The sequence below is a fragment of the Mandrillus leucophaeus genome, unplaced genomic scaffold, assembly GCF_000951045.1.
Source record: "Mandrillus leucophaeus isolate KB7577 unplaced genomic scaffold, Mleu.le_1.0 Scaffold718, whole genome shotgun sequence".
NCBI classification, from domain to species: domain Eukaryota; kingdom Metazoa; phylum Chordata; class Mammalia; order Primates; family Cercopithecidae; genus Mandrillus; species Mandrillus leucophaeus.
This window is the reverse complement of record NW_012107786.1, coordinates 637580-649410: the sequence shown is the minus strand read 5'-3', so window position 1 is coordinate 649410 and position 11831 is coordinate 637580. Positions and strand designations below refer to the sequence as shown.

The 11831-nt window shown below is 54.2% G+C and overlaps 2 protein-coding genes across 7 annotated transcripts in view; both read right to left on the bottom strand.

The window, feature by feature from the left end:
• Positions 1-828: 828 nt before the first annotated feature.
• Positions 829-2836, bottom strand: CST6 (cystatin E/M). The gene is made up of 3 exons (XM_011965234.1): positions 2038-2836; positions 1382-1507; positions 829-1017 (listed from the first exon to the last, which is right to left on the bottom strand). The coding sequence occupies exons 1-3, from the start codon at positions 2638-2640 to the stop codon at positions 934-936; spliced, it is 813 nt and encodes a 270-aa protein (XP_011820624.1). The 5' UTR covers positions 2641-2836; the 3' UTR covers positions 829-933.
• Positions 2837-10481: 7645 nt separating this feature from the next.
• Positions 10482-11831, bottom strand: part of BANF1 (barrier to autointegration factor 1) — a 6803-nt gene continuing 5453 nt past the window's right edge. For 3 of the 6 annotated variants that reach the window (XM_011965223.1, XM_011965224.1, XM_011965228.1), the window contains exons 2-3: positions 11258-11396; positions 10482-11005 (exon numbers count right to left, since the gene is read on the bottom strand). In XM_011965223.1, the coding sequence (XP_011820613.1) occupies positions 10859-11005; positions 11258-11380 (270 nt within the window). In that variant the 5' untranslated portion in view covers positions 11381-11396 and the 3' untranslated portion in view covers positions 10482-10858. Of the gene's footprint in view, positions 11006-11257; positions 11397-11552; positions 11825-11831 lie in introns of those variants that run through there. The other 3 variants (XM_011965227.1, XM_011965225.1, XM_011965226.1) reach the window with 3 other exon arrangements.

The following is an 11831-nucleotide window of genomic DNA, read 5'->3' as shown; positions in this document are numbered from 1 at the left end:
TTGTATTCTTAGTTGAGACGAGGTTTCACCATGTTGGCCAGGCTGGTCTTGAACCCCTGACCTCAGGTGATCCACCCTCCTCAGCCTCCCAAAGTGCTGGGATTACAGGCATGAGCCACTGCACCCAGCCACAATGCTGTTTTCTTTAAATGACATTACATTGAATCTGTCCCCTCACCCCTCCTGTGGGTGGCAGACAAGCTCTGTCCCTCTAGGGCTCCCAGTCTAGCCCCTTTCAGGCATCTTGCCCAGGGCAAGGCATGAGAGGCGTCCTTGTAGTGTGGAGCCCACAGCCTGGACTGAGAAGCACTGTCCTAGCCCTCATGGTCTCTTGGCCTGCAGGGACTCTGCCTTCATTGGGCCACATGCAGGTGGAGGAATCTTACAGGCCGGGAGCTCAGCGTCCTGGGTGAGGACACTGCCTGCTTGAAGCCCCACATGCCACCCATGAGCTCCTCCTGGGGCTGAGCAGGAGCAGAGCACAGACTCCTCCTCGGAGTGCTCCCAGGCAGCCGGCCCTGTTCTTGTCTCCGGGCATCGCCCCCGCTCTGTGAGTCTGCCCCCACCCCTTACCTCTGAGAATATCGGGAGTCTCTGGCTATGTGTGGGGGCTCCAAGGTTTGTTCCTCTCTGCCTGTGATGCTGGGGTGTTTGGAGGGCTTCACATTTGGAGGCTCAGCCCTGCACCTTCAGCACTGTCTGGGCTGGGACAGCAGCAGCTCTGCTGCAGGTGGCAGGGTGACCTCTCAGCTTGGGCGGGGGAGCTGGGAGCTGCCAGAAGTGGGGGTGGGGGATGGGGGCAGAAGTGAAGCACTGAGAAGAAACCAATGCAAGAAGCAGCACTGGCCATTTATTGTGACAGATACGGCCCATGGACCTGAAGTACCCTCCACCGTGGCCCCAAAACAAATGGCCTTTGCCCTCAAGGACTTATCACACCTGCACACAGTTGTGCTTTAGGAGCTGAGAGGAGTTCTGCCAGGGAACCACAAGGACCTCAAAGTCACAGCGCAGCTTCTGTAGAGAGAATATAGGGGAGAAGAGGGGTGAGCCCAGCCTCGACCTGTCTCCTCCCAATAGCCAGCCCTCTGCCTGCCAGGCCAATCCAGGGCAAGAAAAGGGCAATCACTGACCCAATGGATGTCAAGCCACATGACCGGGACTAGACTCCAGATCTTGGTAGCCAACTTCTCCATTCCCCAAGGAAGCCCCAGCTTCCTTTCTGCACCCCATCTTGGCCCAGAGGCTGACTCATCCAGAAGGCCGACAGGTTCAGCCAGACATCTGGACATCTGCATGTCCAGCCAAACCAGTTCAGGCTGGACAACCTGAGTGCCTGAGGCTCTGGGGAGGGCTGGGGCTGGAGGAGCCCAGCTGTTACCTCCTGCTGCGCCCCTGCTGCAAGGGGGCAGGTGGTGAGGTCCACGTGGTCTCCAGCGACCCTGGTCTTGCGGCAGTCTGTGCTCCCCATCTCCATCGTCAGGAAGTACTTGATGCCGGCCACCAGCTGGGGACATAGGGTAGGGGCAGGTCGGGGGTCTTGACCCTTGATCCTCACTTCTCACCTCCCAGCATATTCTCCTGTTGCCCCCAGGCACTCAGGTGGGGAGAGAGGGGCAAGGGATGATTCAGACCTGGGGTCCGGGGTGGTGGAAGTTCTGGTGGGTGTGGAGGGAGGAGAGGCCTGGAGGCTGAGCCCCACCAGCAGCCTGGGCAGACATCAGACATGCCCCACCTGGGGAACTGCCCACTGTCCCCATCTGCCTTCCCTTCTCCCCGATCTACCCCATCAGGGCAGAGACTAGGACCAGGCAAGCCAGGAAGGCAGGTAGTGCATGCAATACAGGATTGAATGATGTCTTTCCTTGAAATTTAGATGGCTGCCCATTGTGGAGTTTTGGCATTAATTCGATTTTTTAAATATTGCATGAAAATATCCCGGTAGCGCTTTCCGGCCCCCTCCATGCAAGCCCGGGCTGCGCCTGTGGCCTCCCCCGCCTGGGCCAGTATCCCCTGCCAGCACCCCGCCCGCCGCACCTGGCTCTGCGCCTTGATGATGTGCGTGTCTCGGAAGTAGTAAAGGCTGTTGCTGCCCATGTTGTAACTGGCCACGGCCGCCTGCGCCGCCTTCTGCACCTGCGGGTCCTCGGGCGAGAGGTCCTGGCGTTCTCCAACCATGCGCTCCTGCGGCCGGGCCCGGGCGTCGCGGGGCAGCGCCAGGAGGCAGAATGCGACCAGGGCCAGGCCCAGCGCCAGCGGGAGGCTCGAACGCGCCATGGCCGTCAGTGCCATCGGAGCCATCAGAGCTGTGAGTGTCGAGCCTGCGACCGCGCAGCTTTTACCTGCTGGGCCGCCCCGCCCGACGCCCGCGGTGCGCCCCCGCGGCCAGGAGCTGGGGCGGGGCTCGAAGTTGCCGGTTTCCGGGGTCCTGCGAGGTTCAGGGAGCCCAGAGGTCGAGGGGGCGGCGCGCACCCGCATGCCAAGACGCTTCCCTGCCCTCCAGGACACACCTGGCCCAGGGAGGGAGAGGACAACGAAGGTCCCCAGCAACAAGTGCCAGTAAAGGGACGGTTCACCGGAGGGCTGTCCAGAGTGAACTACCAACCGCAGCTCTTCGTGGACTCTTACTGTTGCCACCATTTCCTAGCTATGTGACCTCAGAGAAGTCACTTAACCACTCGCTGCCTCAGTTTCCTCTTCTGTACAATGGGTGTTGTGAGGATTCAGTGAGCTGAAACAGGTAAAGTTCTTAGAAGCGGCCTGGTGCTGCATAAACAGCAGGTGAGTAGGACACATTACTGCTCAGCGCTGCCTGACAACCTTCCTGGAGCACCAGTGACTAATGTTTCCACCTGGCCAGGCGCCTAGGCATGCTTGTAATTCCAGCACTTTGAGAGTCCAAGGTGGGAGGACTACTTGAGCCAGGGTGTTCAAGGCTGCAGTGAGTCGCAATCTCACCACTGCACTCCAGCCTGGGCGACAGAGCTAGATGCTGATTCAAAAAAAAAAAGAGGGCTGGGTGTGAGGGCTCACGCTTGTAATCCCAGCACTTTGGGAGGCTGAGGCAGGCAGATCACTGGAGGTCAGGAGTTCAAGACCAGTCTGGCCAACATGGTGAAACCCCCTCTCTACTAAAAGTACAAAAATTAGCCGGGCGTGGAGGCGCACACCTGTAATCCCAGCTACTCAGAAGGCTGAGGCAGGAGAATTGCTTGAACCTGGGAGGCGGAGGTTGCAGTGAGCCAAGAGGGCGCCACTGCGCTCTAGCCTGGGTGACAGAGAGAGGCTGTCTCAAAAAAAAAAAAAAGTCTTCACTTTACAGAGAAGGGAAAATGGATTTGCCCAAAGACACCGGCGGAAAATAAATGGTGACACTGGTTTTGGTGTGCTGGCAGTCTAAGTCAAATCTGTGATCTTAAACCAGACTGAGCCCAAAGGACACAAACTGCCCAGAAGGAGGGGGTGTCAGTCATGTCAGGTCTGCCATCTTACTGACCGCATGGCTTTGGGCAAGCCCCTCAACCTCCCAGACAGAGCCTCTGTGTCCTTGTCTGAAAGACACCTTATCTCCTAAGTTTGTTCTGATATTGATGTTTCGAATCTGGCTCTCCTATAGATACAGTGAGCATGTGCTGGAGGTACCAGCAAACAAGGCCCATGACTGTGTTTTTAAAGACTCCAATAATTGCCAGGCACGGTAGCTCATGCCTGTAATCCCAGCATTTTGGGAGGCCAAGGTGGGCAGATCATTTGAGGACAGGAGTTCGAGACTAGCCTGGCCAACAGGGTGAAACCCCATTGTAGCCCGCAGGGACCTAGGGGGACTGAACAAAGCCAGGCAAACGCGGGAATAAAAGACAAGAGACAAAAGAGTATTATTTGGAAGAAGCGGTCAGGAGACACCTTGCCTCTAGTGGACAAGGGCCCTGAGCTTTACCCAGCCCTCCGTATTTATCAGGCAAAAGAGATAGCGAGAAAGGGTTTGGTTGTCAGGTAATAGTCGGCCATTTGGTTCATAGCAGGATTGCGAGACTGCATCCTTTGAACAATAGGTGCTAATTTTCTCAGTAGATAACTTGAAGGAGCACAGCGCAAGGGAGTGAGGCCCTCAGCAAACCTTTTGGTGGCAGGACAGTGGGAGTTTGCCCACATCCTGCATTCGTGATAAACAGTTTGCTATTTGATCATATAGCCTTGAGTGGAATGCCGAGTTGGTCACGATCCCTTTGGCGTTTTTGGCTCCCAACACCCCATCTCTACTAAAAATACAAAAATTAGTTGGGCGTGGTGGTGCACACCTGTAGTCCCAGCTACTTGGGAGACTGAGGTGGGTGAATCACTTGAACCCGGGAGGCAGAGGTTGCAGTGAGCTGAGACCACGCCACTGCACTCCAGCCTGGGTGACAGAGCAAGACTCTGTCTCAAAAAAAAAAGACTCCAATAATTAATAGATCAGGGTGGTGATCTGTTAATCACGTGGTGATCTATTAATCACACGGTAGCTCACACCTGTAATCCCAGGACTTTGGGAGTCGGAAGCAGGAGGATCACTTGAGGCCAGGAGTTTGAGACCAGCCTGGGCAACATAGTGAGCCCTCATCTCTACCAAAAGATCTAAAATAAATTAGTTGTGCATGATGGTGCACGCCTGTGGTCCCAGCTACTCGGGAGGCTGAGGTGGGAGGATTACTAGAGTCTGGGAGGTTGAGGCTGCAGTGAGCAGTGATAGTGCCACTGCACTCCACCTGGGTGACAGAGCAAGACCCTGTCTCAAAAAAACAAACAAACAAACAAAAACAGATGAAAAGCAGTGTTGAAGTAGTCAACTCAGGAAAAGTCTGGATTTTGTTGAAAAAAAATTTTTGTATGTGTGACAGAGCTCTGTCAGCCAGGCTAGAGTGTAGTGGCACTATCATAGCTCACTATACCTCAACTTCCTGGCTTCAAGCAATCCTCCCATCTCAGCCTCCCAAGTAGCTGGAACCACAGGTGCATGCCCCCATACCTGGTTAATTTTTTTCACACCTGGCTAATTCTTAAATTTTTTTGTAGAGATGGGGGTCTCACTGTAGTGCCCAGGTGGGTCTCGAATGCCTGGCCTCAAGAGATCACGAGATCCTCCCACCTCAGCTTCCCAAAGCACTGGGATTACAGGCAGGCCTTGCTGGAATTATTTGTCTGCATTTTAGAGTTCACTGTAGTTTGTACTTGTAATTCCATGTTGCTGGGGGGCAGAGGCTTATTGTCCCTAGGGCACTAAGATCTTTTTTTTTTTTTTTTTGAGACGGAGTCTTGCTCTGTCACCCAGGCTGGAGTGCAGTGGCCGGATCTCAGCTCACTGCAAGCTCCGCCTCCCAGGTTCACGCCATTCTCCTGCCTCAGCCTCCTGAGTAGCTGGGACTACAGGCGCCCGCCACCTCGCTGGGCTAGTTGTTTTTGTATTTTTTAGTAGAGACGGGGTTTCACCGTGTTAGCCGGGATAGTCTCGATCTCCTGACCTCGTGATCTGCCCGTCTCGGCCTCCCAAAGTGCTGGGATTACAGGCTTGAGCCACCGCGCCCGGCCGGCACTAAGATCTTGCAGTGCTTAGAGCCTCCAGGGGCTTCACTGGGGCTTGGAAGAGGTGCTAGGTCACAGTACATAAAGAGCAGCCGGCAGCCCTCATTGGGATGGATATTGTGTATAGGCATCCAGCGTGTCACCCTCCCTTCCTGATTCTGGGCCTTAGAATTCCAGGACCACAAAAGGAAGTGATTTCCCACACAGAGACCTAGACCAGAGCAGTCACTCACTGCCCAGGGCAGCTGCCAGCCTGCTACCTGCCTCACTTCCTCAGCCCAGCTGTGGAAAACCAACTCTGCCATCTTCCTGGGATTCTAAGGAACCGTCACAAGTTCCTGGCAGCCTCAGGTGTCTGGCTTAAAGGGACAGACTCCAGTTTGTGGAAGTGCTGGCCGAGCTTGAGTTGATCAGGAGGATGACGCCTGGCCAGGACTCTGAGCTGAGAGACTGGGAGGGGTAGAGGAAGAGGCCCAGGATTGTGCCACAGGGGCGAGGTGGGAGAAGCAGCTCCCCTAGGCCTGCTGTCTCATCACTTGGAGCTTAGCCATAGCCCCAGGTACCTCCAACACTCTCTCAAAAACTAGCCAAGGCCTGTCTGCAACTCGACTCACCATGGGCACTCACCCCACCTGCCACTGCTTTGTGCTGATGCCAAAGACTCTTTTGCAGTACAACCTAGCAATTTCTGAGCACTTTTCACCCACTAATTCTCACAAGCACCCTGAGGGAGTACACATTATCCTCACTTTGCAGATGAAAAAGTTAATCAGAGAGGTTGGGACACTTGTATAAGGTCACACAGCTAGAATTGGTATCTTGGTGAGAAAAGGTGGGGAGTGGGGTTAACAATGATAAGAGCTCTTGCTGTGTGCCAGGCCTTGTGCCAGGGATTCAATGTATGTTCTTTCTTTCCCATAGCAGCTGCAGAGGCAATGATTAGCACCTCTTCCTACAAGGAGGAAATGGGAGGTCAAAGGGGAAGGGTAGTGGTGGGTCCTGGCGCATGAGTCCTTGGCTGCTCTACAGGGGTATGAGGTCTACTGTGCATGGTGTAGGGTTGTTTCTTGCAGGTGGGGTGTCCCTGAGTAGACTTTCCTGGGGCCTGACTCCATCCTGTCTGGACCACTCTGGCTTCTAGGAGGTTTGGGCCAAACGTGAGCTTGAGGTGGGTCAAATGTACTGGCCACAGGGCACAGCCTCCAGTTTTGCAGTGGCCCAGACATCCCAACCCAGGTTGTCCACAGCACCCCTCTCTTGCCCCTGGCCTGATGGGTAGAGATGACCAGGGCAGGTTCTTGACATCTCCTTCCCTCTGGGATCAGGCCCTCCAAGGCCTTGGTGCTTCCCCCAGAACCCTCTTCCTTGAACCTTCAGTTGGGCAGAGGATATTGCCCTCCCCCAGGGCTCTGCAGTCCCATATCCTGAAAAGGAGATCCTTTGGCAAGGAAACCTGTAATCCAACAGGGATTAAAGCTCCCCTCTGGGGAGGAGCGCTCCTAAGCGCTGCTGATTCACTGGTTGAATCTTCACAACCCTGCACCAGCTGGCAAGGAGGCTGTAGCTCAAGGGAGTGAAGCAACTTGCTCCAGATTGCATGGGGAGCAAAGGCCCAGAATCAGGCCTGGCTGGCTCTTCAAGGCTGCCATCAGTCAAGGTTGGGAGTGACAGGAAAGAGCCCTGGTCCCTGCAGGGAGGGGCCAGCCTGGAAGGGGATCAGCCGTCACAAGCACCTGCTGGGAGCCTTCCATGCTCAGCAGGCTTCCGCGGGGCAGGGCTTGTGGTGCTCCAGGTAGCCTCCCCTTACTTCCTTTCCGGGGGCAGCAGGAGCCCTTCAGGACCCCGGAGTGCACAGGCTGTGTTCATACCAGGTTCTAGGCGGGCTCTGAGCACTCATGACTAGATCGGCTGAGGGGTGTCAAGCTCTGGCTGGGTGTGAGGGCATGGGGGCACGGGGTCAGTATTTGCTGATTTCCGGGCCCACCCATGTCCCAGGCTAGCGGATGGCCAGGCATGTCCTGTTGGGTACCATGGGCTGACACTTAGACAACCTGACTCTCACCCCTCACCACCAGGTCTGCTTTCTGCACCAGCATTCCAAGCTGTGGTCCCTTTGTCCTGCTGGCTGAGTCAGGCTGGATCTGAGAGGCCACACTGTCACAAGGTACATTCTAGATACCCTTTGTCTACTGCTGTCCCAGGACAGAGCCAAGAACTTGTGTGGGATGCAATATGGAGTCCTAATAAAGGGTTGTGGCCTGCCACCTGGTATACGCACTGCCCGCGCCCCAAGGGAGAGGTGAGAAGGCAGGTTCCAGCCCCTTCTAAGGCAAAGCCTGTGGGTGAGCTGGGAAAGGCAGATGACAAGGAAATAAAGCAGACAGCATGAGCCGCAGGCTTCCAGCAGGCTCCTAGTGCCAGAGTCAGGTGAGGCCAAATCAGGAAGCCAGTGTGGGCAGGAGCCCAGGCAAGGGCTTCGTGGAGGAGGAGGGAGTCTCCATGACCTCACAGAGCACCAGCAACAATCTGGCAGCATCAGGGCTGAGGTGTGGGTGAGGCCAGGGCCCTGCAAAGTCCCCACCTCAGCACACCAGGCCTGCGACAGCATCACAGCACGAGGGTCAAGGCTGAGGGGACTTACCCAGGAAGACATCAGAAACAGTATGAAACTCAAGAGAGAGCCCTTGTGACCTCAGCCAGGCCTCAGACCAGCAGCCTCCCAGGAAGCAGCAGGAAGCACAAGCTAGGCCCTGCTGCAGCCACCCAGTGTCCCTTTCAGGCTGGGCCACTCGCACTTCCCGGTCCCAGCCTTGCCCAGAACTCTCATCCCTACAAATAACAATTTAGTTTCTGACCTATCACACGATCGTTCCAGCCTCAGGTCTTTATTTTTGGTTTTCCTTTTATATTTTTATTGTTCTGAGATGTAGCTAATACACAGAAAAGGGCGCAGAACACACTCTTTTGGTCAATGCCTGTACCACCCCCCCACAGGCCAGAAACACAGGTCAGGGTAGGCCAAGCCTACCCTTAAGCCCTTCCACATCCTCCCCCAAAGATAATCACTGTAGACTTTTTCCTTTACCATTTACCATAATCATTTCCTTTGTTTTCCTATCTGTGTAGGAATTCCTACGAACTTGTTTGGCTTCATTTGCTATTGAGATTTGTGTTGTACACAGCTATCATTTGTTCATTTTCACCTCCGTTCAGTGCCCGGTGGCATGAATGCGTATTTATCTACTCCAGCATTGACAGCCGCTAGTGTTGCTCCCAACACTGCAGCTGCGAACTCACCTCAGTCCTGCTGCAGGTGTTGGGGACTTTCTTCAAGGCACAGTCCTGAGAGTGGAACTGCTTGGTCACAGGGTGTGTCAGTTTTACTAAATAACACCCAACTGTCTTCCCAAATTGTTTAGACCAATTTATACTCCCACCAGCTGGGTATCAGTTCCTGTTGCTTCACTCTCTCATCAATACTTGGTATTGTCCAACTTAAAAGTGTTTGCCAGTCAGATGGGTATTAATGGCATGTGATTTCTTATTACTAGCAATATGGAGCACCTTTCCTGTGCTTATTCACTGGGAGGGAACCTTCTTCTGTGGCCATCTTAGGTCTTCTACCTATTTTTCTGTTGTGCTGTCTGCCTTTTTTTTTTTCTTTTTGAGACAGAGTTTCATTCTTGTCACCCTGGCTGGAGTACTATGGCATGATCTTGGCTGACTGCAACCTCTGCCTCCCAAATTCAATTCTCCTGCCTTAGCCTCCTGAGTAGCTGGGATTACAGGCGTGCACCACCACACCGGGCTAATTTGTGTATTTTTAGTAGAGATGGGGTTTCATCATGTTGGCCAGGCTGGTCTTGAAATCCTGACCTCAGGTGATCCACCCACCTCGGCCTCTGAAAGTGCTGGGATTACAGACGTGAGCCATCACGCCCAGCCAGTCCACCCTTTTCTTGATTGCAGTTGTATTTGTGCTACGGAAATACTCCTTTGTTGTTCACACTGCTGCAAATATCCTTTCCCTACAACCATCTCATTTTCCAAGTGGGAAAACTGAGACTCAGAGAGGATAAGCCACATGACCAAGGAACACAGGGCCCGGTCCATGCGTTTCCAAGCTAGTTCTGAGTTCCAGTCTGGCTACTTCCCAGGAGCAAGTCCACGGGCAAATTCGCCTCTCTGAGCCTCAAGTTTCCTCACCTGTAAAAGAGAAAATAATTATTATTGTGAAAGAAAAAAATGTTTGCAAAGATTTTAGCTTCAAGCCTGGTTCATACTAAGTGTTCAAGACATAACAGGGCTGGCCGCGTATGGTGGCTCACACCTATAGTCATAGCGCTTTGAGAGGCTTAAGGATCGCTTAAGGCCAGCCTGGGCAACACAGAAGGGCCATCTCTATTAAGTTAAAAAGTAAACAAAAAGAATAGGACTGAAATGTACTGAGGTGTACTCCCCTCACATCCTTCCAGCTGTGATGCCTGTGCTCCTTCTCCTACCTAAGAGATCATAGAAGATGGCAAGCGCCCTGCCCACCCTTGCCGAGGTCAGGAGAGCAGATGATATGCTGACTGGCAGGTGAACTCTCACCCACATCTGGCCCACCCTGTCTGGTACCTCTGACTCCCACTGACTTTTCCACCAGGTGCTGCCTAGCCCAGCTGTTGACTTAACTAACATCTGGAGCACAGTCCATCTGGCTCCCAGGAAAAGATCCACCCACACCCTCTCCCACATCACTCGGGGATTGAGACACAAGTCACCTGCCTGAGGCCTACATGGCTAGCATGACTGCCCTCTGGGAGTGGACGGGAAGCTGCCAGTTTCGGTCTCTACTGATAAGGAGTGAGGGAGACATGGTCCGTCCCTGGAGGAGAGGCAACTCCCAGCCCACTTGCTTTTCAGTGCACAAAGCCCAGTCATGAAAGCCACTGACTTTATTGATCTAAAAAACTTTACAAGGACAGTGACTGTTCTGCCCAAAAAGGAGCCAAATGGTATCAAACGGACTGAAAGTGAGGGTGGGGGGGTGAGGGACGGGGCCAGGAATCCATTCAGGAAAGCTGGTAACTGTCACCAGGGAACTGGCAAGGGAAAAAGGGCGGGGGAGGCATGCAAGAGCGAGAATCCAAAAAAGTTGAAATGGTTAGGGGAGAAAACTCCCAAAAGACCCTGGAGTACGTCGGAGGTGAGTACGACAATAGCAATCTTTTCCTTCGTAGAGGGCAGGGGAGGAGTCCCTACTCGGCTGCAAACTCTGGATGAGGGCTGGGGATTGAGAGCTTCCCAGAGAGCATCACAAGAAGGCGTCGCACCACTCTCGAAGGCATCCGAAGCAGTCCCGGGACTGCTTGGCGTTGGCGCCACACGTGTCCTTCAGCCATTCCCGGAAGAGGTCTTCATCTTTCTTTAGCACCAGAAACTGGCCAAGGACAACATAGGCCTGCAGAACAGGGACAAAGGAAGGGGTGTGCTGCTCAGTGTTCAGTGAGGGATAAGAGCAAGGCGGCCATTCCTGTGCCATTCAGAGTACACAAGCCCAAGAAGCAGCGTGGGTTTTGCCCCCATCTCCTCTCCACCAGGTGCCCAGGCTCTGGCAGCCTCTTCAGATTATACCCCACTGTCCACCCCCTAGCAGATGGACTCACTTCCCTCCCACCCCCGCCTGCACCAGGTACAGGCGGCCACCCCACACCTTGTCAAAGCCCCTCTCCTCCAGCTTCTTGCCCAGGACTTCACCAATCCCAGCCAGGCTCCCCACTGGCTTCTCCCCCATGGGCTCTGCCACGAAGTCTCGGTGCTTTTGGGAGGTTGTCATCTTGATCAGGCTTAATCTAGGAATCCCAAAAGAAAGGCAGATTAGGGCTGAAGACCTGGAACTCCTAAGCAATCTCACAGTAAGAGGCAGCCAAGCCAGGGGTTCCGGTGGCTTGCTCTATCCCCCTCATCCTGAAAGGAGAAAACCGAGATCCAGGGAGACTCTTCCCTACTATTCTGAAAAGGAGTTTCTTCCTGCAGGACCTGGATTTTGATCTTGCCCCAGAAGAAAAACAATCTTGCCTAACAGGTGGCGCAAGCGGGGCAGTGGGAAGATTCCCAGAGTCAGTAGCCAGGGCTGCCCGGAAGCTGTCACTCCCTCTGTGACCTTGGCTGAGCCAAGAAGGTACTGACTGCCTGGAACAGCCACTTGGCGTGGAAAGCTAACCAGAGAGGCTCTCTACCTACAGGGCGAAGCGCACACCGAGCGCTGCGCACACCCGCTACGCGTC

Excerpts from the sequence above, each read along its gene's own strand:
- CST6 (XM_011965234.1), bottom strand. The coding sequence starts at position 2,640 with ATGGTGGCAACAGTAAGAGTCCACGAAGAGCTGCGGTTGGTAGTTCAC. Across the intron at positions 1,508-2,037 it reads TCATCAAGGCGCAGAGCCAG|CTGGTGGCCGGCATCAAGTA; the intron begins GTGCGGCGGGCG and ends CTATGTCCCCAG. Across the intron at positions 1,018-1,381 it reads CAGCAGGGGCGCAGCAGGAG|AAGCTGCGCTGTGACTTTGA; the intron begins GTAACAGCTGGG and ends TTCTCTCTACAG.